Source organism: Gambusia affinis, linkage group LG12 (genome assembly GCF_019740435.1).
Source record: "Gambusia affinis linkage group LG12, SWU_Gaff_1.0, whole genome shotgun sequence".
NCBI lineage: Eukaryota > Metazoa > Chordata > Actinopteri > Cyprinodontiformes > Poeciliidae > Gambusia > Gambusia affinis.
Genome location: NC_057879.1, coordinates 8,921,507 through 8,947,936, shown reverse-complemented (window position 1 = coordinate 8,947,936; position 26,430 = coordinate 8,921,507). Strand labels below are relative to the sequence as shown.

The following is a 26,430-nucleotide window of genomic DNA, read 5'->3' as shown; positions in this document are numbered from 1 at the left end:
GTCTCCTTCTGTAACATATATAGATCTATTGTATCATAAATAACTTTTAATGAAGAATTATAGTGTGTGAGCAACGGATTCTCTTAGTTGGAATGAAACAATCAGTTAAATAGGCAATTATTGCTACATATTTCTACAAAATCACCAACTTAGTCTTTTTGCTGAAGCCTTCATCTGAATATTTACAGAAATGTATAATTTCCTCCTCTGAGTCTTACATATGCTTCAACAGTTTTTTTAATTAGTTTTAATTTCATGCCAGCTTTTCTCACACTTCAATTTAGACTCGTTGACTTTTCACTCCGTAAACAGCCGGATGCTTTTTCCGTAGCATTGCTGATTTTTTATTTATTTTTTCTCTTTTTCTCTCTGGCATTGAAAAATGTCTAAACCGACGTTTTGAAGTGTTTGTAGTTACCTTCCACTTGTTTGCAGTGAATGACAACACTAAGTTGGCCCTGATGAACAAATACAAGGACAACATTATTGCCACGAGCCCATTGGACAGCAATCACCAGCAAAACACCCTGCTGCCACACAACACATCTACCAGCCAACGCAAACGTCTCTCCAGCAACACCAGAGGTGAGTCACGCCCGTGTTTTCTATAAACCAGAACAGAAAAATTTTACAGACTGATGATGTCGGGTAAAGATCTGAATACATAGAAGTTCTGTGTATTGTTTTGAAAGAAGTACATGTTAAGGTTACAGATTCATAAAAACAACTTTAGTTGTCAAACTAGTGTTGGAAAAAGTTTCACTGAAAAGTTCATTGATTTGTTTTCTAACAAATTACACCTCATGTTACTTTCTTTCTAAAACTTGTCTTGTTGGTGCATTTTATGCAGTCTGCAGTCTTCCTGATATATTTTAACCTTTTAATTTTTTTAGAGTACCAATGCATTACAAAAACCTTTTACTGCATAACAAAACATAGTGATTTACCAATAAATAAGGAATTGCTGAAAGCAGGTGATTGGTCAAAACAGTGAATCAGAAATATAAAAAAAACCTGTTGAACTTGTTTGTTCTTTTGTTGAGTGACAGCACATTTTTTGTTCTTTAACTTGTCACTTTTTTCAAGAAACAAACAAATGAACCAAACAAATGTTATATTTATTCAAATGGTTTTCTGTGTCCTGTAGTAGAAATTGAACATCGCTTTTTCTACAAAATGTGGTACCAGTAAGTTGTCTTTCTATTGTGAAGGCTACAAAATGTGAAAGAGTTCATGCACTCAATGGGACCTCTTATAATGACTGAAGGCAAGTGATCACAGCCATTAAATATCCGTTTCTAGCCTAAAATGTTCATGTCAAATGCTGAATTCATACTTATTTCTTGAGTTGTTCAGTGATTTCCAGATCGTTTTAAGCAGTTCCACTAGGTATGCCATATTTCAAATGTTGTTGAAGGTGGGTTATCAAGGATCACAGGTGCTTGTTATGTACAATATTTATGCCCAAATGGATTGAAATGTTATAACTTTATTGTACTCAAAGGAGTTGATCAGTAATAACCCTGAGATCCTTTTGAAAATGTTGAAATTATAGCATATGATGATTTGATTGTCGTGCCAGTAAAGTGATGATTGTTCTCAAAACATTGAAGTGCTAAGGAAATCTTGCATGAATGAAGCGTGAATGTGAAATTTGCCATTTACTTTTTTACTGTAATTATATTGCCAATTGTGTTGTACTTGAACCGTTTTCCATCATTATTACTTTATTGTAACATTCCATCCCTACTCATGCTCACTTCATGCTTTCCAGGCCAATACTTTGTAACCACAGCCGGGGGAACATACATTAAAGACAACACTTGCATTTGAGGGATAAATGACGTACGCCAGCAACAACTTCAAGTTAGATTTTTAGGTAGCTTAACTTTGCTCGTCACTCTAGTGACTTTCTCTTAGCCCAAATAAATCTAAACCTTATTTATAAGCAAATGAAAAAGGTCAAAACATCTTCAGATGGAGTTATTGAAACTGCTGTAACTGTAAGGCAGCGAGAGGTGCAGTTTGTTGCCAACTGCTCCGTTCTATTCATTTCACTAGCACTTCAAATAATGCATCATGTCTGACAACAACATGACTATTGGGTCTTTTTGGATTTAGAAATCTTTATTTTTTAAAACTTTTTTTGTAGTTTATTTCCGTCCAGTTTGGCACAGAGCAACGCCAGATTCAGAAGAGACAATTTTCACTAAAACACATTTCAGGTAATACTTCTTAATCAATAATAAATGGTGAGAGAAAAGAGCGAATGCTTGAAAAAAACAAAACAGAAAACCACAGTGGGCGCTGCTAGCTCCTCCAAATGGCCTTGTTGGAAAATTAAGCCTGCAATGCCCAGAAATCTTTCAGTGTGGTTGGAATTAACTATAAACAACACTTGTGTTTGCTTTGCCAGTCTGTACAACTTGGTACTGAAAAGAGAAATAAATTCTCAGAGACAGGGCTTAAGCTGGCCTTTGTGATGTATTGAACAAAGAAACATTTAGGTCCAGGGGATCTATCAGCAAAATGTTGTCAGCAGATTAGTGAACACAACCAAGAAATACCAGATCTTCACATCTTTTTTAAGAAGTAAGCCATGCTTAATATTTCATAACTTTTTGAAAATATATCTGTTTAAGTTGGTGCCTCTTGACAATATTGGATTTATAGACTTTGAAATTCCTTCTTGTTGGTGCCATGGCTTTTTTAATTACTCTTAAGCTCTGACTAAGAAATGTGTTCCAAGCCCAAGCTGAGGCCCAAGAACTAATGTGTAACAAGTAACCACACTATATTTATAAAAATGTTAAATTACAAATCTCATTTTCAAGTGTACAGAAGTTCACATGAACATTTGGGCTTCTAATCAATCTAAGCAATGCACACGTGGTGGTAACAACATCTGGATAATGCTAGCATGAGAAAGCCACACACTAAACAAGCTAACTTGCTGGGAGATCGCTTGAGTTAAGGTACTCCGCAAAAATATTCATGTCCCTACCACTGTGTCAAAATGTGTCAAATTAAAAGCAAAAACATGCACTGTAGTGTATTTTTATGAGACAGATCAATACAAAGTTGTTGACAATGTGTAGTGGAAAAGGGCCCCTTTACTCTGATACACCTACAAAAAGGAAAAGAAAATCCTGTTTAAAAGAAACAGTTGCCTTCAGAAGTTGACTTGGATCTGACTGTAAGGATGCTTGTCTTTAGCTGCGGGTGAATGCATTGCAAGAAAACCTATTAGAGGCTGCAAAGAGCTTGACGCTACGATGAAGGTTCACCTTCCAGCAGGACACAACCCTAAGCACACAGCCTGAGCTACAATGTAGGGGTTTAGATCCAAAATGAATTTTAAAAATCAATGTTTATACTCTTCCACTCCTCTTAGAAGGACTGAGTTACCTTGAGCTACTTTGTAATAAAATTTTTTTTTTAAAAAGCAGGCAAACATTTAGTCATTGGGTATGCAACTCTTCAACAAAAGACTTGCAGTTGTATGTGCAGAAAAAAGGTTGTTTACAAGGAAGCGGAGTCTATATGCACACCACACTATTCCAACTTGTATTTGAAAGGTATTTTGAAAGCAATATATTCTTATCTCGACATTTCAGTTATTTGCTGTTCTGTGTTGGTCTACCACATAAAATACCAATAAAATACATTTGATTGTGTGGTTTTTGTGTCCAAGGACTCTGGATACTTTTGCAAGAGAGTGTGAATTAATGAGTGCTACTAAATCCTAAGTGACCAGCTGCCTCATCTTTCGCAATACACAATTTATTGCACATTTTATCTATATTAATATGGTGACCCCTCAATATCTGTCAGTTAACTGTTGTCTAAAGAACATGTCATCAAACAGCTTATTGTTAACATGTATTTGACCTCAACACTTTTAAAGTTCAACAGAATATGCTTGTTCAGCAAAAAATTAGTTATGAATAACTAACTAAGGCCATGATTACATGTTTTTTTTTTGTTTGTTTTTTTACAGCAACAAATATTACAAACGCACAGTCAAATCAAATGTGTGTAACTGAACTCATGATTACCTGAACATTATTCAGCGAAGTCTTAGAAACTAATCGTGGGAAAAATATTTAGTCATGTTATAAAAAGTTAAGATACATTCTTACCACAATCTTATGATATAATCTTGAAAATGATGTCTTTGCAGCCCACCTCCTGCTTTAAAAACATCCCAGTGATTCTTTGTATGTTTTTTGTAACGCATTTGTTACTTTTTCTTTAGCCGTGTCTGTGAGAGCTTCAAGAAGCTCTTTATCTGTGCTGTTGGCTTTGAACCATTCAGTTGACTGACAACAAAGCTCTATCCGCAAATAAAAGAAACATTTGCTTTTGATTCATTCGTGAAAATTTTGCAAATTTTCACGTTGTGATAGAAGTACGCACAAATAAAAAGCAATGAAGTGGGGGAAAAAAACTGTTTTCATTAACTATAATTGCTGTATCAGCGATACAGTATCGTCTTAGTGTTTGAAAGTTCATGGTTTTGCCATCTATGGTGCTTGGCATGCACACGCCAACACACCCCCACACACACACTCCCTTTCAGAAATTTTTGTGCTTCCAGATGCAAATTAGATGTCTCCAAAGCCAGCTGCACAGGAATGAGGTTGTCTAAGCAGGAAATTAGATCTGCTTCACGCAGTTTTGAGTTTCTGTTGCTGGGGTTTCCACTCGACAGTTTTCATCTTTCTTATAAAATATGCACACAGACGTATTATCGTTCTCAGTGGGCATTTTCTGTTTGTGTGATAGGTGTGTTAAGCACTAAAGCTTTTTCATTTTGTCTTAGATGCTCCATATGTCAACACTTTTAATGGACTCAAGAGTCACTTCTCAAAATCTGAAGGAACTAAGCTGTCAAATGGGAGAACATGAGTAGGTGATGGATTAGGCAAGAGAAGTGTACCCAGACTGTGAGTCCCTCATTAGTATTTCATAATTAGAAATAAATGCAAGGTATGTCAAATATAGGGGTTTCTTATGCAGTAATTTAGCCTGATATGTGTCTTGACACAATGATGAAAATGGAATAGCTTATTCTTTTCTCCTAAGTACAATGTTTTTGCAACATTATTGTATATGTTATCACTCAAAAACATGAAAATCTAAATTATTTAATGTTTATCCTTTTTATATACATTTAATGAATGCAATGTGTAAAAAATAGTGAGAGAGAGCAAGACTTTCAGCAGATAACAGGAAGGCTAAACAGAGTATTGCTCCTTTTTATTTTTCTAAGCGTTGAACTTGTAGTTAAGACTTTCATCACAAAAACTTGTGGTATTTATGCACATAAATCCCCGAAAAACAGAGCACTTGGAATCTTAGTATGAACAGACATAGACGAGTATACTTTTAGGTAAAACTGCTTTATTAAGAATAATGATAGTACAATAAAGATCATTTGTAATTGGAAAGTAGTTTTATTAAAGCCACTTGAATAGCAGTTTAAATGTAGTGGACTGTTTTGTTTCTACAGCAAACAAGAATTTTTATGTCTGCATGTTATTGTTTTATATTCAAGAACTTTCCACACTTCAGTTATCGCCCCATTTGCCTTGTAGTTATAGTTTTTTCTCTGTTCAGTAAATCCATCCTGATGTTTTTTTTCTTCTATTTTTTATTTTTTTAATCCAGATTTCATTCTTATTTCAGGGTTTGACAATAACTTGGAAAAAATGCAGAGGACGCCGTTTCCTTCCAGCAAAGGAACTGAAAGCGTGCTATGATGAATGCCTGTTTATTAAATCGGTTGAGAGAAATGCTGCTGAAACAATGGTGTCACCACAAAAGGCTCTCTTCTTGTGAAGTGAAGCTACGCTAACATCTGTGCTGGTAGATAGTCATGGCTGCCAATAATATTTATGCAGCACATTCATATCTTCACAGCATATTGTTCTAAAAGCAACAACTTGAAAAGCTGATGAAGCTGCTGTCATGAAAAAGCTGTTCAAAGTTTACCACACTGACATTGCTGCCAACTATTTCCTCCCCCAATTGTTTCGCAGACTTTCTGTTCGTCTAATCTAACGCTGTGTCTTGGTCAGGATTTTTAAGCTTGTGTCATACAGAAACAGAATTATTTTTATTTGTAAATCACTTAAATCCCACCAAAGCACTAATATGTATGAAGCTTTATTGGATTTCCTTCTTAACGTTGTGCAAACCAAAAGCACTTGTAAACAACTTTGGATACATGCCCTTTAAATATAGCTAATGCTTCAATTAAAACACACTCAAAGTAACGCATTGTTAACATTATTAGTGCAGCGTATACTCTAACTATAAAGCTGCCTAGTTCAATATATACATAAACATCTTCATGTTAAGCATCATGCAGTGTTAAGTGACACATAGCTTTTCACCATTCATTGCTGATTAATATATTTAGCTCAATTGCTTGAAAGCTAAATATCCAAATCTAAGCTTTTAAGTCTTAAGTGCAACATGATAAAGATTGGTGGATGAGGAATGGACAGTACTAGAGCCACAAATTGTTGCTTATTTAGCTTTCTTTTTTTTTAAAATCCAACATAATTACAGTAGTAAACTTTGACAAATATATTAATTCATTTTCATTTTACAACAGCATAAGTATTTAATTTTCCATATACAGGAATTCTTTTCCCTGAAATTGAGCGATGGAAATTATGACCATCATTAATCATATGGCATACAATTAAAAAAAAAAATTGAAGTATAATGTTGCAAATTTTTAATCTAGTACTTTGTCTGCTTTTACTCAACACAATCTAACTCAAAAAATAGACAGGTTCCCCAGATCTCATTTTCACCTCATGCACTTTTCAGCCCCAACTTTCTGGACTAAAGCCTTTTTTCTTCTGTCTACTTTAAGTCCAAATAAAATCACTGAACATTTACATTAGCTGGCAAGATTTTAAGCTTCAGTTTAACAATCTTAATTCTGTCAAATATTGTTGTCACAAATGCTTTTTCAGATGTAGCTGAGTTTTAGATCTTAACATGCACAGTTTTAAAGTGCTGTGGTAAATGGTAGAATTGGAAACAAAATCAACAAAGTATCTTTGAGATTTAAGTTTTAGATTGTGTAGAGCATGACAAGTACTTGTCTTATTCACATCAGAACGTAGACCTCAGAGTTACTCATATTACTTGTAATTCTGTTTTATTCAAGTTTTTCAATTAAAACTGCAGTAGGTAACTTTTATTTAAAAAATATATTTCACATATTTAATGAAACTGTCACTGTCAGAATGGTAGAATATGGAACAGCTCATCTGTGGAAACAAATCAAGTTGGTCTGGCTGTGATTTGCAGAAATGCACTGATCTGCCAGGAGGAATGACTTAGCATTGTCATTCATGATGGTGTATGCGCTTCCCCCTGCACAGTGCACAGTCATTCCAGCTGAAGATGACAAGTGTGCTAATGGCTGAGAAGCAATCTAACATTACAGGAAAACTAACAAGTGATTGAGTTTTCAGCAGGCTTCGTTGTGGATGGAGAGCTGTAGCGCAGCAATGGGCAAGGGGGAGGGAGCTGTAAGGTGTTCTTGTTAAAATATTTAGTAAGTCCATGGTTTTCTCAGAACTTGAGGATTGGTTATTAACACATCAGTTGTACAAACTTGTTTTGAACATAATATAGGACCTATTTTACACTGGCTTTGAAGGAATCTGAAAGGTACTACCTTTTAGATTGGGATTTATGAATGTATCAATAAAAAAATTCCAATAGTATTCCAACTTATTTTGTAAAATAAGAGCATGTCCTGGTGTCCTCATATATTCTCTATATTCTGCTTGTGAAAAGTGGAAATAATTGTAGTAATTTTGGTGACATAAAGGAACGATTTACTCTAAAGTGAGACGCTGAGAAAGAAAGTTATCTATATATATATTTTTTTTTAATCAGTGTGTGTGAATGTCTCTGTACACCCCAGTTTCTACAGGTGTTTAAACTTCTCTTTCAAGCCTTTCCTCGTATATCAGTAGGATCATAATGTCCATAAAAAACACATTGTTTGGTTATATTGGCTTTGTCTTTAGTAAAAATCACAGCTTTATGAAAAAATGATTGATCAGATACCAAAATTACCACTACAGTGCGAGAACCATCTGCTTTTAATTATGATCCCTTATCTAACTTTTCATGCGATAACCGTAAATGCCATTATACTGAGATTATTTTTGGCTCAGTTTAAATGACACAATATGAAGCTCCACTCAATCACTTTTCTTTCTTTTAACAACTCACAGAGCTGCACATTATTCCAACACAAAAATACATTTTTTACTTTTGACTGCCATCCCTTACATTTCAGTCACTGAAAGGGTATCTTGCGGACCGAGCCCCCACCAGTCGTCTTTTTTTTTTTTTCCTTTTCATTGGAGGTGTATTTTTGTTTGAATCCAACAGCGGGTTCAACTTTCTTGAACCCAGACGGGGACTCTGGAACGGAGGCAGACAGCGAGCCTCAGCTGGCCTTTTACACTGACCCAAACCGCAGTCGGCGCCGGAGTCGAGGTATGAGAAATGGTAACGCCAACAGCGCGTGGGGCTCTGGGGGTAAGGAGGACTCATACACCTACAGACAATTTATCCCACTAATGGTATTGCCACCGCCACGACGCATGACAAGTAAACTCTGTACATGTAGCCAGTGGATGGTTCTAAATTGGTGTTTACACATAAATTCGACTCGTACCGGGATTGTGTATACATACACGTTAATGTGTGGAGTGCTTGTGAGCATGTAAAATTGATCTCACTGCATCTGCATTCAATCTTGTTGATGGAAATCAAACAAGATCATGAGATCAGAGGTTCCCATTGGGGGAGGGGGGCGGAATGCAATATTTGCATATTTTTGCAATATGAAGAGCACTCTATGTTGAAATAATATTACGGACAGATATTATTTCTAAGGAGGACCCTGTGCAAACGCTGTCAATGTTGAAGTGGTGGAGCACGCTTTATCTGTCAGCATGCCTTGTCCTTGCAGCTTTGATGTACAGTAATAGGTTGTGGAAGGGAGATGGAGGAAGAAAAAAACAAAACAAAACAATCCCCTCAAAATAATAGCTGCTGTCAAAAGGCGTTACAAGCCTTTACAGAACCTCCAAGCCAATTATCCTCCCGTCATGTGCACAGGTGTCACATACACAGTGAAGTCTCCGGAAGTGTAGCCAACATCTTTAATTAGAACAAGGTGGAAGCAATGATGCCCCAACTGTGTTGTTTACATCCAGAGGAAAGACTGATTTGTGAGGCATGATGAAATTATTTCTTGTCATTTCCTGCTCGCATATACGATATAAAACATTTTCCGAAAATAGCTACATTTATATGGAGACTGATTTTATTTATTGATTTATTTTTTTAACATTTTAAAAACTGAAGAATAATTTTTGGGCAGAATGCCTGAAGATAAAAGAACCAAAAAAACGCAGCAAAGTGAGACGATCCCTGCATCCCATTTCTGGATAAGTTACTTGATTATATCAACTGGTTTGGAGCAAAATAAAAAAAGGTCAGCATTCCATTTGGCCTTTGTTTAAAGTCTAGCCTCGGGTCACATCTGAAAGAACAAGCTCTGCCAAAGTAATTTAAAAGTGACAATTTAATCTTGAATTTTTGGCGTTAGTGTAAAAGTAACTGCTTTGGACAAAGTTTGAGTACCGATATTCAAGGTCATTATGTGGTTTTTGTTGTGTGTATGTGTGTAGGTGTGCGTGTGGATGAATGCATACCTCCTGTGGGTATTTGGTCACGTTTACCACTTTTCTGTGTTGCACTCTGGAGTAAAGGAGATAAGGGAAGCATTTTACTCTGACAAAAAAGGGGAGCACAGGAAAGAGGGTCGGTTGCACAGCAACCTCTAAGCAGTTTTTTTTTTTTTTTATATTATTTTGGTGTGTGTCTCTATTTTCCTCACACATCCCAGCATGGATGTTAAAAACCCTTCAAAGGTAAACCTTAGGTCTATACCACTGAGCCATGCCCAGTCTAAAGCTCCCAAAGACGTGATGCTTTTTTTGATCCAAAGGTCCCTTTTATGGGAGCTAAGCTCATTTTTGTGGGGTGGGTAGAGACCGATTTGTAAAGTAACTCGTGAGTAGCGCGTGTATTTGTGTGTGACTGTTTGCCCTTATGTTTATGTCACCAAAAAGTTGCCAGAAAAACACAAGTGACTGCTTCTCATATACGTTTCGTTTATTGATCCCATCTCCGTCCTCTTTTTCCATTCCATTTGTTCCCAACAGCAGGTTCCCCACGGAGTCCTATCAATAAGACCACCCTGACTCTGATCAGTGTCATCAGCTGCGTGATCGGCCTGGTTTACTCCTCTCACCTCGCCTGCAGCCTCTCAGTCCGAGTAATCTTACATGTGCCGGAGCACCTCATAGCTGACGGTAAGGCTTTACACCAGTCTAAGATTGTCGATGCAGCCTTTCTTAACAAACTCCCAAGGAAGCTTAAAGCCCTGGGGGGCTGAGCTGGTATTTTTCTGCCGCTCTCCAGGGAGCTCAGCTCTCTATATCTCTCAAACCAAGTGCCAGCGCTTTGTTGGGGAGCTGCTGATTTGCTTTGCTCTCAAAGACAAAGGTAAATGCCAGGTCGACCACTTTTTCTTGTGGTTCCCTATGCTGCGCCGCATGACTGATGTACTCGCAAAGCAAAACAGTGCATTTAGGCAAGAGGGCATTGACCATCCACAGAGATCTCCTCATCACTGTTCTGGCTTTTGCTTTTTGATCGTCCCTTGAAAAAGACTCCAAAAACCTCTTCACCTTTTTATGCATCATAACCACAATTTCTGCCATTTTATTCCTTCGAAAAAATTGAAATTTATACAATTTCTTATTTGATTGATAGCTAATACTCAGTGGGCTTGAAAGGAGAACACCTTTGAACATAAATTTTAAAGCCCCACAACAGATTTTCAGAGGGATTTAGGTCTATTCTTTGACCAGATCTGCACCATAAAACAAATATACTATGATCTCAACCACTGCAGCTGCATGTTTAGGTGGATGTCTTGCTGTAAAATGAGCCTCCACCAACAAGTCTCAAGTCTTGCAGGCTCCAACAGGTTTTCTGCTTGGATTTAGCTCCATCAATCTTACCATGAACACTTCCTGTCCCTGTCAAAGAGAAGGATCCCCAATGCACTATACTGCCACCAGCATGTTTCTCAGTGCCGTAGGCATGTTGAGGGTGATGTGATGTACATCAGCACACATTGCCTTTTGTGACCATTATATTTTAGTCTCATATGACCAGCACACTTTCTTGCACATTCTTGCCATATACCCTAAACATCTTATTGCACTTATTGTGAACTTTATTCACCACCGGCTTACTTTATACCACTTAGCTTGAAATTCTGGATTTGTGGAGTGCGTGACGAATACTTGTTCTGACCACAGATTCCTCTGCCTACGCTGTGAATCTCTGCAGCTACTGCAGCGATATGCCGGACACCTTGACATCTTCTCTGATAAATAATTTCATGTGAAGCAGCTCGGTTTGGGTGAACTGTCCTGTCTTTGTGTATCTGCAGATAATGGATTGAATTGGCTTTTGAGAATTTCAAAGCTTATATGTTTTTTTTTTTTTTCACCAATTTCTTATTTAAGCTTCTCGAAACCTTTTTCTTCTTTAATCACTCTCTAGTGATTAAATTTAGACACGTTCTAATACTAATATGTTGATTTTAAAAGGCAATCATTTTCATATAATTGTATTTAGGTGTATGAACTAGTTTTAGTGGAATAGACTAAAAAACCTGACGATATTAAAAAGAAAAGAGGTGTGAGTACTTTTGAAAAGTAATCTAGATGTAAAGTAAGACCTTCAGAAAATGAAAAAGTTTCCATATTCTGGTTCCTGTAAGCCTATTGGCATTTTTTAGCTGTCACAGGAGTGAGTTGCTGGTCAGGATATATTATAGACTGACTACGCTTGCTAATCTATCATCTGCAGGTTTGATTTGATTCGGTGTACTGCAGCTTTCCTTGTGGTATACACTTGCTTGCCAGGGGGTGTTATTAAAATTCTTGGAGGCATCCAAGGAGCGAACTTTGAAAAGAGAGATGAAAGATAGCGATTGTGCGCATTGAATTACAAAACTGGGATTGATTTAGTATGTTTCTATAAATGTCTCCACAATCTCATCAGACCTGATTTCATGTCACGGTGAATCAGACGAAAATTTGGATTCAACCACTGGGGAAAGAAGCTATTAATGCCAACAGCTGCGCAAGTTTCTGCCTTCAAATCCACTGAAGAAAACCACAGAAATGTAGAGTCACTCTTCTCTCTTCATATTTCATTTCAGAGAAATGTATCCTGCCAGACTTTTTTTTTTTTTTGAGTTCACAGAACAACAACATGTACTTCTTAATACATTTTTAAAAAGTACTAGGGGATCCTTTCTTGGGTAAGGCAAGTTCAGATATAGAAACCTTTATTAAGTACCTCAACCTTTTGGACTGAGGAGATACAATAGACAGAGTGAATGGTTTTGCCAACCACAAAATGAGAAAATTCAAGTCTTGAGTTGAAAAACACAGACTAGACAGAAAATAAACACAAAATGGCGGGGACTCGACAAAGAGTTTTACAGATGGAAAGGAAACCTATCAATGCTAGACTTAACCACCAGAATATTATAGTAGTTTTAAAAATCTCAAGCCACTTTATTTACATCAAACTTTTTTAAAAAGTCATTGTTGCATCAAAAGGCTTCACCCAGATGAAAACGTATTCTACAGCAGTGACGAAGCACATGAAGAGATATGAGCTTGTTCAACAATATGGTCCCTGCCTGCCCACCTGAAATAGCTACTAGGAACAGAAATGAATAGATGCTCAGTGGATAAAAAAGTTTGATAGTTTTATGCTACCAGCACCAGGCAGGATCTCAAAAATGAACATTGGAAATTCAGCCCCAAGAAAGGTGCTCCTGTTGGTTCCTTGGCTTTATTAAGGTAATTTGTTCAGAAAAAAAAACAAAAACAACTAAATTTCTCAGTAACAATATAATTTAATTAAGCTTTTTGCTTTGAACTCTCATTAGTATTCATTGTCAGAAATGATATTACACCTTGTGTGTTCATGGCAGCTGTCTTACAGTGTTTCTGTGTAATTTCTAGATTATAAATACTCCTGCCTTGTTGTGCTTTTCAACAGTCCCTTATGCTCCATGGCAGACAAAAGGCTGACAGAAAACAGCAACATTTTGTTATTTAGTTAGCTTTGTGCCTACTGAAACATATTGTTACTTGTCTATTGAGCTCAGGTGTTCTCTTAGTATTTTATGCTAAGCAGATTATTTAAGCCTTAAATAATCTGCTTGTACACAAGTTAAGATAATTTATGAAATGCTTGAGAAACATTCTTTGACTATATTTTAAATTTTTGGGGGGTGGAAAATCAGTTAATCTATGACTTTATATGACTGACACAGTAGCACAGTCAGTTTCTGACTCATAAACTTGGTTTCTAATCAGACTGATTAATTACCTGTTAGTTTTTTCGGGTTTTCTTTTTCTTTTTTTTTTTTTATTTTCTTTCTAAGATGGCTTTCAAACTTATTTGAAACAAAACCAAATTAGCATTAAAACAATGCGCTTTCTGCTACCAATATGTTGGCATTGTTTTACAGTACGTTTGTCTTCAGGGTGTTAAAAATATGGAAGAGGAGGAGGAGAGGTGCTCACATCAGTATAGAGCCCCCGTAAGCCTCGAGCAATAGCAGCATAACTAAGTGGATCAGCCTTAGGCTGTCTCAAGAGTTATTTAAAGTACTGGGATAACAAGGTATTACAATAGGCCATAGAAGTGACTAGTAAATTAACATTATTATTTGTGTGTAGCAATAAGATTACAATATTTACACCCTATTAGGGCGACAAAAGATTGCTTCTTCACGAGTTTTAGTGGTGAATGAGAAATGGTTGACAAATATAACTCCACATTGTATGCTGAGATGATACTGTAAAAGCAGCATCTATGTGTATTCCCCAGACAATCTAGGCTCTTTCTTTAATGCTGACTTTTTGAAAGGATTGCCAACATTTTTAAATCCAGCATGTTCCATACCTGGAGCATGTTGAAAAGTAACAAAATGAAACAAGTTTTTTGTACGCCATTTGTTTTAAATTTCTTTAATTTCCTATGTTATTTCAAGTTTATGAAACGTGTAAAGGAAATGATCATACAATATAATACAGCATTTGAAATGTAATCACAGTAGGGAACAATCTGGTTTTTTTGAAAGATTTTCAGTGATTTTTTTAAGTGTTTTTTTTCTGCTTTTTGTTTGCAGCATCTTTGTCAATTTCCTCAGTAGATCATATGTGAGCTGCAGTAATAGGGTTAAAAATTCACTTCCTCTACCTCCGACTCCATTGGAAATGAAGACGATAAATTAGCTTCCAATAATAATTTCAAATAACTTAATATCTTTCTGTCTCTTGCTATGCATACATACATTATGTCAGAATGGTTGTTTCTTTTTCCTACTCTGCTGCACAACAATTTTTCCTTGGGGATAATAAAGAAGACTGATTGATTGATTGACTGACTGATTAAATGTATTTACGAACATAAAAATTGAATGTGTTAATTATAACATTTGTCATCTGCTTAGTAGTGTTAGTCACTGAGCCTTGTTCGTTTATTAAACTCTTCATGTAATTCAAGTTACAATAATTGTGGTTCAGAATTTGCACTTATTTGCAGGTTCTTTTACCTGTTTCGTTTTTGCTTTTTCGATACACCTAGTATGTTATTAAATTTGTAAATCTGTTTTGCAGTTTGTGGTGATTATTCTAATCTTATATTTATATTGGGTTTTTATTATAAGCAGAAATATCCACAGTTGAGCCCTGATTATGTGGTTTTAAGAATCTGTAAGTTTTGTACTTAACTGTTCATCTGTGCTCAGCAGTTACAAATTTCCTTGAAAAAAATGTCCAGGATAGGGTGGCATAATTTCTACTGATTTTACAGCTTTTGTTGGCCAATTATACTGACACTAAATATGCGGCTACAGTAATTCATCTGCATTTATTAGCAAAAACAGGGGGCTGATTCATTGCTTCATTTCAAAGGAGATCTAATCAGACTGACGGTCAAGTTATAAATGAGCAGTTAATGACTACTATATCAGGAAAATGAGGCTTTGTGAAGGAAAGTGCTCTAAGCTATTTGGTAATGGCACAGTTATTCAATACAACATGCGTTTAAAACGAAACTATAGGTGCATAAAAAACATTGTGGAATTAAGGCTCCTATGAAAAATACACTTGCAATCTAATGTCTGTCTGGGTATGGTTAATGACATTATCACAATGGCAAATAAAATGCATGTGGTTTGTGATCTCATAAAACGACAATGATGGCCATAATGTAAATGTAACCAACATCAGTCTCCCACTACAATGTGCCAGTGGATGTAACCGCAGCTTGAAGAGAACCTGCAACGCTTGGAGAGCTGGGATTTCTCCTTAATTATGGTTTTAGATTTTGTTGTAGGTCTTTGCTGGTTGACACAATTGATGCAACAGCCAATCAATGTCAAAAATGTATTTGAACGTAAGATTAGGTTGGGCAGCCTGACAATATAAATATTTTTTTTTTTTTGATCATCTTATTTCTATTGGCTGCTTTTCCAAGAGGCATAAAGAAGAAATCAACAATCTCATCTTCATCCTGTTTTGATGGGTTTATTTGTTGCATCATTTCATTCTGTCATGATGTCCTCACTTTTCTCTAGTCTTCTAACTTGTTTTCCTTCACCGTGCCCTTGTGTTTCATACTTGTATTCACTCCATTCTCTTCAGGTTCGAGGTTCATTCTGCTCCAGGGGAGCCAGCTGGATGCATCGGATTGGCTGAACCCAGCCCAGATCTTGTTATACTACCAGCAGAATGCCAGTGGACCTTGGGTCAACGAGCTGTGTGGCCGACGCCTACTGGATCCTTGTGAACACCAGTGTGACCCAGAGACAGGTTAGTCCAGAGCGCGACATCAGCGCTAGCTTTGTTCTGCACCGGAAGCGTTACCATGGAAACCTTGAGAATTTCTTATTGGCTCGAGGCCCTTTGTGAGTACCATCACAACCACATTTTGTGAACACAGTGGGTACGTCGTTATATATGAGACCAACCTGAACATGCAGTGAGATTCACGAGAGCACATGTATCTATGTGCACAAATAATAAGTTGTTGTGTAGAAGTTTAATCACATTCTTGCTCACTCAATAATGTTCGATGCACGTTCAGCACTCTACCAAAATCATGCAAGATGCAAGAATGTCTGTGTATTTTCATCCAGGTCTGTCTCCTAAGATATAAGGTAAAAAAAATAATAATTATATTTGTTCTGGCTTTAGTACAGCTCTTCTTTTGTTAGAAACCAAAGATACGTTTGCGTCACCTCTCAGGAGATGGAAGAAATAAAATCCTGAGAATGAGCCAAAAGCACTTTTCAAATGTCTCATAGCAGGTTATGAAATTAAGAAAGGGCACCTGTTGTGGCCATTTATGCTAAATATTTGTAGTTTATAATTTCTACCGATTTAGTTTTGTCCTTTGGGTAGTTAGAATATATTTCAGTTAATTTAGAACCAAAATTTGTGATTACTTTTTAGATTTGGAATTGTTTAGTTTACGTTGTGAATTGTTAGATCCTCCCATTAATTTGAGTAATTAAGAACACACTGAGTGCTTGGTGGAGGATTGTTTGGTAAATGTCTGGTGTGCACGGGAGGTTTGGTAAAATGATTTTTTTGACCACCTTTTTATACCTTTAGACCACATTTTTGTACCTTCAAACATTGAATTGAGATAATTTTTCGTTTCGACTAAGTTGCAAGACATTTTTAGTAATTATTTTGTTTCTACTTTTACAATAAATAAATCAACTCGGAAGTGCGCACAAATCCAAAAACCACCTGTTACCACCCATGGCCTTTATTGGAAATTTTGGTTTTTTGTATTTAGGCCGCGACGCCACCTAAATGCACAATGTAAGTAAGCATATTTACATACTGAACTAAATATTCTTAGGCTACAAGTGTTTGTCTTATGTAAGAAAAACAGTTCTCTTGCAAGTGTTTTTTTTCCTCTTAGGTTTTTTCTTGATTGTTTTTCGTCCAAGAAAACATATTATTTGCAAGGAGTACTCTGACTGGATGAGAGCAATCTGTCTGTGATTGGCTGCTGGTGAGGTTAATTTACATAAACTTAATTAAGCTGCAACCAAAGACACAAGGACAGGGGTGAGCACTGTCACTGCCCAATCTGTTCCAGAAGCACCGTCCATAACAACAGCTAATTTACGCATGTGCTAAACAAATAATTCCAGGGAGAATGTTTTTGTTTCTTTTTTATTTTTGTATGCTATTGTAATCATAAAAAAAACATATGACTTAAAGAGGATAATGGGAAGTACAGATAAAAATTGTTTAACCACATTTTGTAAGGCTGCTTTTGGAAAAAAAAACCTTTTGTGCAAAACAGCTTCTTTCATGTCTTTAATTTGTTGTATAAAAATGTTTTTTGGATAGCATAACAATTATTGATTTGATATGTAAGGGTTGTGCTTTTTCAACACCTTTGTCTGTGGTATCATGTATAGAGTACAATATGACATAGACTTTTAAATTTTGTCAGAGGCCAGTGGTTCCCATACTTGTTTCATTGGAGCACCCTTTTCATATCTACATAATTGAGTGTACATGGATTCACTTATATGGAGGAATGACTAATTGCAAAACACTGAAATTAAAATTAGTTTTTCAAGCAGTATCAGCTTGTTAACAGACTAGTTCATCATAACTTGACATAATTGAAAAAGTGCAATAACTATGTTGTTTCCTTCAGTAGCTGAGCTGTGGTAGCCTGTTGGAAAAAAAACAAAAGAAAAAACTTTTTCTCTCCAAGCATGGAGCAAATTTCGAGAATTAAACTCGCACACTAAGCTGTCAGACATTTAATCTGCCTCTCTGTCCCCCACGAGACCGTTTGTGAACTCTGTGCTTTGGTTTGCAAATGTTTGTTTCGGAATACAGCATTTTGTTTCTTGGTTTTATTGCAAGGAGTGAACATGTCTGCAGGGATTATCATTTCATCAAAAATGTACATGTAGTTTATGCTAAATCAGACCAGTGCTTTTGTAATACTTCTGCAAAAACACGTGGAAAAGCAGCTTTATTGGAGTAACAGTTAAATTTGATACAGTAAGCTTTCAAATCTAGGCCAGAAGTCTTGAGCTCCTCCTTCAGGTTTGGTGTCCTGCAAGCTTTAGATGTGTCTCTACATCAACACACCTAAGTCAAATAATTAGGCCAACTAGTAGAAGTATGGATAATTTCCATACTGAGAGAATTCAATCATTTGAGTCAGGTGTGATGGACCAAGGAAACATCTAAAGCACATATGTCAGAGTCACATCCGGCCCGCGAGAAGATTTTCTACGGCCCCTGGGATGATCGTGATCTATTATTAGAACCGGCAAGCCGGCACCCAGTCTTAAAAATGCGAGATACTTTTGGACCACCCGTTCGATCCTCTGTAGCGCACCTCCGGTCCATGGTCCATGGAAATTCTGAAGGCTTGGGCGATCCGCTTTCAGAGTCTCTCTGCACACAAAGTTTTAAGAAGTGTTACTGTAAGCATAATGAAGTAGCTAATGGATTCTCAAGGTGAAATCTACCCCATGTTCATTTAACCAAGGATGCTCTTATTTCACAACAGACTGCCAACAGGTAAAAAGAAAATCTTAGAATACCTTTAAGTACTCATCAAGGTCAGTTTTTTCCATTCAGCTGTACTACAATATGCTCTTATGCAATGTAGCATTGTGTCTAATTTTCCAAAAGTCAGACACAAAATTAGTCGTAGGTTTGCAAATGTATGCTTTGTCTTTGGCATTGTGTGTTATATTTAATTAATAAGAAGTAGTTAATTCAGTTCACATACAGGTTTTAAAATGCATATTTCACCTAAATTTAGTGCTTGAAAACATCGTCCATCGAGTCAATTGGAGCCTGGACTTTCAGAAAACAAGATCCACTGAGTTCAGTGTCCATATCACAGATTATGCAGTGATGGGAATTTTGCTCTTATGGATTCGTTTAGATACCTTTGCAATGTTCTCTGTGGGCAAAGTTGAAAATGATGGAGGAAAAAAAAGGAGATAAAATGCCACGGCAGGTTCATGAACTCTTAATGCTTTTATACATCTGTATACTGTAAAAGGTTTACAACAACTCTTAACAGTTGCAGAATATAGAAGAAAAATCCTAGCAACAGTTTTATGTGGGCTTAACATTTCGCAAGAGTGCTGCTCTTCAGCACCATTGTAATGAACAAGCTACTACTTATTGTATGGCTATCCGTATCCCTATTGTCTTCTTGGATAGGAAATGTTGTGTGACAGTTTCAGAAAACTACACTGTGAAACTACAGCTAAATGTCTCCTTTTGTTTATTTTATCTTTATTTTATACTCATTCATCACATAAATACTGGTTTTGTTTGGTAGCAAGCATTAACGGAGACAATAATGCTTGCTCCACAGATAAATAATTACATATGCCGTTTTATCTGTTTTACTTATCAATGGAAAGAAAGCAGATCAAGTGAAAAATCGTTTCCCCATCTTGAAGGCTCTGACCACTGGTCAGTGAATTACTACCACTGTTATAAGTTCGTACAGGCGAATGTGGAGTCGACTTTGCCACCAAAATAAAATGTAGTATATGCTGAAAACTGAATTATCTTGAACAGCAAGTTACCAATATGGAAACAAACATTACCATTTTCACGGTGAATCTTTTCTGGAGACATTAAAACAATATAAGAGTAGTTAAGTTTTTTTTTTTCTTTATGTTTTAACTGTAACTATTTTTTATCACATTTTTGTTTTTTGTTTTTTTGGCTGTCTTTCTTCACCCTTATTTTAATTGGTTGATATTTGAGTTATATTTGCTGCTAGATTCTGCTCAGTTAAAATATAAATTTTTACAAAAGTAACAATTTAATAAAAAAAAAAAAAAAAGTTTTTTCTTTCCAGTGTGAAAGTTTCAGAAAACTACAGTTAGATGACTGATAAATGAGATTGAGTGGTATAAGTAGACTTGATGGCATGCCTGAAATATGATGAATAGCATGCGAACTATGAGGAGAAGCAGCAGCATGTCAATAAGCTGTGATTGATGGGACATCAGAAGATATTTTGTGGGAAACAAAAACAACACTGAAAGTGAAAAGTAAAGTGACAAGCAGTCAAGGGCAATACGGTTATAGTCTTAACAAGGGTCCAGTGTGTGGGCAGCAAACACGAACGTAGACACACATAGAAAACATTGTAAAGCAAGTAAACTAGTTTCCACTCTAGTCCTTGACAAAGCCGAGCCAAATTCCTACCATTCTCCACCATGTCACATTTCACATACAGTATTTAATAAGAGCCATGTGTAGCAAGTGCACATATGTATTTGTTAAAACAGAAAACTTGAACATTTGTTGTTTCACAAGCTCCTCACCATTCTTTATGTATTTATTTTCCCAGTTCAGAGGGAGCAAAAAGCAAAGCCTGTAAAGCAGAATAAGAAAAGATTTTAATACAAAGTCAAAATATGTCTGCCTTAAAAAAATCTTTCTTCGAATTCTTAAATTATCGATTCTTTGTAGTAGCTACTGTGGCAGAATAGTTCACAATTTACATTCTGGTACTGTTCAGGTACTTCAGCAAGACCTACTTTGTTAGTTATTTATGTCAGTTTAGACTTTTTTTTTCATCCCTATTTTTGTTAGTTTGATAAGCAACAGTTTCAAAGTGAGGTGTTGAAAATTGCACATTTTCTATTCCTGTGGAGGTGTGGAGAGTAAAATTCGGTCGTTGCAAAAAAACAACAAAAAAAACTTTTTTTCTCTCACTTATAAAAACAATTCTCGCTTTGAGTTAAACAACAAAATCTATACAGCACAGAAAACATTGTCTTAATATCTAAAAGAATATTATTTAAGCTTTTGGGTTGATAATTATTAGGACTTTTTTTGTGCTTCAAAGCCTGATTATACATAGTGTTTAAGTTCTTTGTAATTTTTTAGTATTGAGTGCTGTTCAACTTTAATAAATGATTAAACTACCTTTCATCAGTAATATTTAGTGCGATTGTCTTCCGGGCAGCATTGACATTCTGTCCTTTTTCTTGACAGTAACACGTATTTCATTCCAAACAACCCTTTCTTTCTCCAAATATACTTCTAACTCTACATGTATAGTCTCCAATAAACTTATGTCTTGCTCTGACTATTGATGTTTTTTTTAAGAAGTAGTTTGCTGTAGAGCTTGGCTCCTGCTGGCATGTTTACTCTTTTTCTTTTTGAGATTCTTTGATAATTTGCCTTGTTAAATATTTTAACGTGCTTCTTGATAAGGCTAGACAAAACTCACAAACAACACTTTTGTGTTGCTTTATAAACTTGATGCTTTTCTTTGTAAGCCATGCAATTTATGAACTAGTGTGCTCACTAGTTAGAAGCAAGCAAACAGTTTCTTGTTGAATGTGAATTTTATTGTGAAAGGCCGAAAAGGCCCTATGTTAGTTTGATTAATAGGGAACCTGATGCAGTACATGGGATCAGACCAGAGCATATCTAATTGTTCTTCATTAGATTAGAAAAAAAAATGTTTGGAAAAATAATTAGGATTTTTATAACAGCTTCAGGTATGTATTCGCTATAAATAATAACAGACAGGCCTGTCGTTTGTACCTGATTCTGTACTTTGGATTTAGAAAATCATAAAATGTGGGACATATTACTCTCTAAAAATGTAATGCCTTTATTTGTTTGCATCTTACTATTGCATGACACGTTGTGATACATTTCAATTTCATATGATTTCTTGGAAGGGCTTTGGTAGTGTGTCACTCAGAAAATTGGTACAGAAAAAGATTTTCAGCTTACACTGGAGGAAATGTCATTGCATTTGGAGTCTTTCCTGAATTTTTCCCAGCACATAGAAACCCACACAGCCCTCACTTCTTCACATCACACATGAATCAGATGCATGGTCTGTTTGGGAATACTCCAGTTTTGCAATTCTCCTGTGAGAATGAACAAAATATGAAGTTTAGTCTGAATAATTAGAAGGCTGCTGTAATTTAGCTCTAATAATCACTTAGTGATCACTTACCCATAAAGTCACAATGAGCATTTGGGTGCACTTTAATGAAGAAACCTTGAGTGCTTTCATTAATAGTTACGACCCGCAGCACCGACAGACCATTTGCTGCAGCCAGCTCCCAGCACACTCCTCTACATTACAAACACTTGCTAAGCAGTTTTCCAAGCACTCTGCTCTTTTGCCCTATTTGTTGACATTATTTCCATTCTAAAATGAGTTCAGTAATTCCTCTTTAGATATCCACACAAAACATTGTTTGTTTTGCTTCTGAAACAGACACAAAACTGTTTTTTTGTTGTTGTTTTTTTGTTTTGTTTTTTTAAGCAAATTTGAATTCAGTGAACACGGTTCTATATTTTCTGCCCATTTTTTTGACAGTTCCCCAAAACCTCAGAAGACCTATTTGTAATGTTTAAACTGAAATTGTAGATTGTTTAAAAAAGTGGTTCCCAAAGTGTGGGGCGCGCCCCCTAGAGGAGGTGCAGTGGCATTGCAGGGGAGGCGCAGGAAGCGATATGAATGAATGAAAAAAACAAAACAAAAAAAACAGTTACACTAAAGTGTTTCACTGTAAATATGGTTTGTAGTTTGTTTTGTTGCAACCTGAAGTGTGAAATAAACTTGAGTGGAGTTTGAAAATTAAATATATTTATAGGTTTATGTCTGGTTGAACAATTTGTGTAGCCAGCTGATTTTTTTTTTTTTTTTTTTTCGGGGGTGGATCTTATTGTAATCCATGGGGGCCCAGGAAATCTTTGGGAACCACTGGTTTGAAACATGCATGGAAATATGTAAAAGCATGTGGAGGCTTCAAAAAGATTGCAAAGATGGCTTAAATGGAGTCCTTCTTTTGCTGCTGGAGATACAGATGAAAACTGAGATGGGTTGTGACACATCATTGCTACTCGTGCACAACATTAAAAGAGGCAGCTGATGCTTCAGTGCATGCTCCTTCCCTTCTTGCAGAACTCTAAACCTGGGTGCTTTGGGCACTGATGTTCACAGGCTCTTTACACCATATTTCTTTACTCTCTCTGTCTGCTTTGGAGCCCACGTGGCAGTTCTAAAAAAACTACACATGGACACTTTGTGCCTTTGGAGACACGTGTTACCACATCATCCTATTCTGACTAGATTAATGTGACTGCATAATGGATCAATTTGCGTACATCTGCTTGATGAGCTGAATAATTTTGTGCCCAAGTGACACAATGGCTAATGAAGAAGCGCAGACTTGTGGCACAGTTGTTGGTTCCCACACGAGTGTGTGAGTTCAGGGATTTTTTATCTGTGCATTTTTCCAGGCCTGATTGACCTAAGTATGACATGCACTTTATAAGGTGGAACATAGAATGAAAAAATAAGAGAAAAAAAGTGTTGATCCCAAAGTGTGGCTACGTTTCTTTTTTTGTTTTGTTTTGGTTTGGTTTTTTTAGCCGCAGCACCACAATTCTCATTGTTGTCTTGCTAAAAATGCCACTGGTACTAAACTTTATTCTCAATTTTATGTCCAGCTCTACTGCAGTTTTTGTCCAATTTTAAAATGACTATTTGGTAGTATAATATTTGAAACTTTGTGTAAAATAAATTAAGATCCTTGTTAGGCACTGTAGATTATTACAGATCAGTGATCTTTATCAGTTTGGTTTTCTAAAATAACCCCCAGTAACAGAGTTTTTGAAAGTATGAAACATTCTGTTAGTTGCATTTGACAAAAATATTATGGACTTAGTTTTTAACAAAGTTAGGAAAGGTTTCTTTGACATATCTCTTAAAGTAAAGGCTCCAATTTTTAGTTCATGGTTAATATGTACGATTGTTTTGTATACTATAAGGAATTGCAATACTAAAAGGTTTTCTGGATGGCTTTGTGTGCTGATTTCAATTCCCTGGTAACTGATATGAAGAAGACAAGTGTTAAGGTGAGACAGTTGTTGCAAATTTAAATAAAGCTCTAAAGATAGAAACATTATTGGTTATTCATCTGATCCTTTGCTGAGCCTGAGCTTTCCCCCTTTTGTCTGAGGCAGTAATCTGAGATGCAACACTGATTATCAAGTTGCATTGGGAAACACACCTATTTTGTTTTTGCTCGATCTCCTCTTAATGCACTTTAAAACACAAACAAATCCATTCCATACACAGAAATGTATTTTCAAATCAATCCTATGCAATGGAGTTATACAGACAATTTCAGCTTTGAATAAACATTTTGATTGTGCTTACAAAACTGAGCCGGTCCATTCAATTTAAAATTCTATGTCTTGCTTACCAGCCTTTGTAAATCATCTCTTTCATAACTCTAAGCTATTCATTATGCTGCTGCCACACTAACACAATCTAGAAAGTGTTCTGAAATTACTCTCATTTTATATTCTTCACTCTGGCTCCCTGTAGGGTTTAGGATCCCTTTAAACTTCTCCCACTCACCTACATGGCTTTGAAAGACCCGGCTCTAGAACATCTTTCCTGCTCTCAAATTAAAGCCACCGCTGCCCATAGTTTTAACTGCAGGCTTGGAATCTATTAAGTCGTTTTTACAAAATTAAAAATTAGAATGCGCCTTTTTTTGCCTATGACACTTGACTATTACAATATAGCTTTGTTTAACTTACTATGTGTACACGGTTAAGACTAATTTAAAAACTGCTTTGTTTAATCAAACTTTTGGATATTTTAGAGATTCTCTTCCTGCATGAAACTGTAACAGTGTGTTGCTTCAAAGTGCTGTACAAACTTTTAATTTTTTTTTTTACTTGTTTCTTTATGCCCATTTACCAGAGTAGCGTAAAGGTAATTTTATTTATATAGCACATTTTCAGCAACAAGGAAAGGGCAAAAGAAGAAAAAATTATCTAATATTGATCTAAAGTATGTAAGCTAGGTGCTCCTGTTCAGCGTTACTAAGTATCTTTTGGTCTAATCCTATTTCTGGGTTGGGAGATCAGGAGTCTAAAAAATAGTCTAACAATGTTGATCCAAAAGTGTCCTCTGGGCTTCTGGTCTCTGCACCTAAATAGTGAGTTCTCTACAGTTTCTGATAAAATAAACTAGAGTGACTAATCTAATTCCTTTTCTGGGTTAAAAGTGAGTACTTTACAGTTTCTAAATAATGATGATGTAGTATTGGTCTAGTTCGGGGGTCTCAAACTCCAGTCCTCGAGGGCCACAGTCCTGCAACTTTTAGATGTGCCTCTGCTGCACCACACCTGAATAGAATAATTAAGGCTCTGGAGAACTGGTCTACACAAGGAGGAGGTAATTAAGCCATTTCATTCCAGTGTTTTGTACCTGTGGCACATCTAAAAACTGCAGGACTGCGGCCCTCGAGGCCTGGAGTTTGAGACCCCTGGTCTAGATAGTGAATACTCCACAGTTTTTAAAAATGAACTAATTTATAAGTTTGTTCTAAATCCTTTTCTGGGTTAAAAGTAAGTAGGTTAAGATTTGGATAAGTGTCACCTTTATTTATAACTGATTCTATGATTCCGTTTGGTAAATTTCTGCCGTCCATGTGCGCATGAAAACTCTGGCCATGAAGAAGCTGAGGAGGACACTGACAAATATAAAGTATTTTCACTTTTTTTTTCAGGTATAGATTTAAAGAAATAGACTCTATCAATTTGTAAGAACAATAAACCTATTAAAATACCCAGATGATATTTAAAGCTGATATTGTTTTTGTCAAGAAAGATGCAATGAAATCAACTTGTAATCGTTAATCGCATGTCAAGTTTCCCAAATCTTCCCCTGAATTTAATATATCTCTTCATACTCACTTACCGTGCGAGAGACATTAATAAAAACGGTAGAAGATCCAACCACCTGATGGAGGAAGAAAATAGTAGAATTATGAAAACAGTAAACAGAAAATAAACCATTATAAGAATAACTCAAAAGAGAAACATTCAGCCCCAGAGCTTACATAACAATGTTTGTCATGACGTGCAGAATAATTTGAAACAAATTTAATGAGGTTTCACCTGGATATGAACTTCTTCATTTATTTTGGTCTGACAGTGAACGTACAGAACTCGTCCCTTGAAAAGGAGAGTCCTCTACTTACCCCCCACTGTGTATCCTGCTGCGGTAAATCCTGATGTAGCAAATACATAAAAAGGTAGAGAAAGACAGCAGGTATACGCTGTCATAGTGAGAGGAAAATAACACTGGAAGAAAAACAAAAAGATTCCTAAAAGT

The 26,430-nt window shown here is 36.1% G+C and overlaps 1 protein-coding gene across 7 annotated transcripts in view; it reads left to right on the top strand.

Annotated features, from left to right (window-relative positions):
- Positions 1-26,430, top strand: part of astn1 (astrotactin 1) — a 342,774-nt gene that overhangs the window by 88,923 nt on the left and 227,421 nt on the right. For 2 of the 7 annotated variants that reach the window (XM_044133569.1, XM_044133575.1), the window contains exons 5-8: positions 436-585; positions 8,437-8,586; positions 10,284-10,433; positions 15,873-16,040. In XM_044133569.1, the coding sequence (XP_043989504.1) occupies positions 436-585; positions 8,437-8,586; positions 10,284-10,433; positions 15,873-16,040 (618 nt within the window). The remainder of the gene's footprint in view (positions 1-435; positions 586-8,436; positions 8,587-10,283; positions 10,434-15,872; positions 16,041-26,430) is intronic. The other 5 variants (XM_044133570.1, XM_044133572.1, XM_044133571.1 and 2 more) reach the window with 5 other exon arrangements.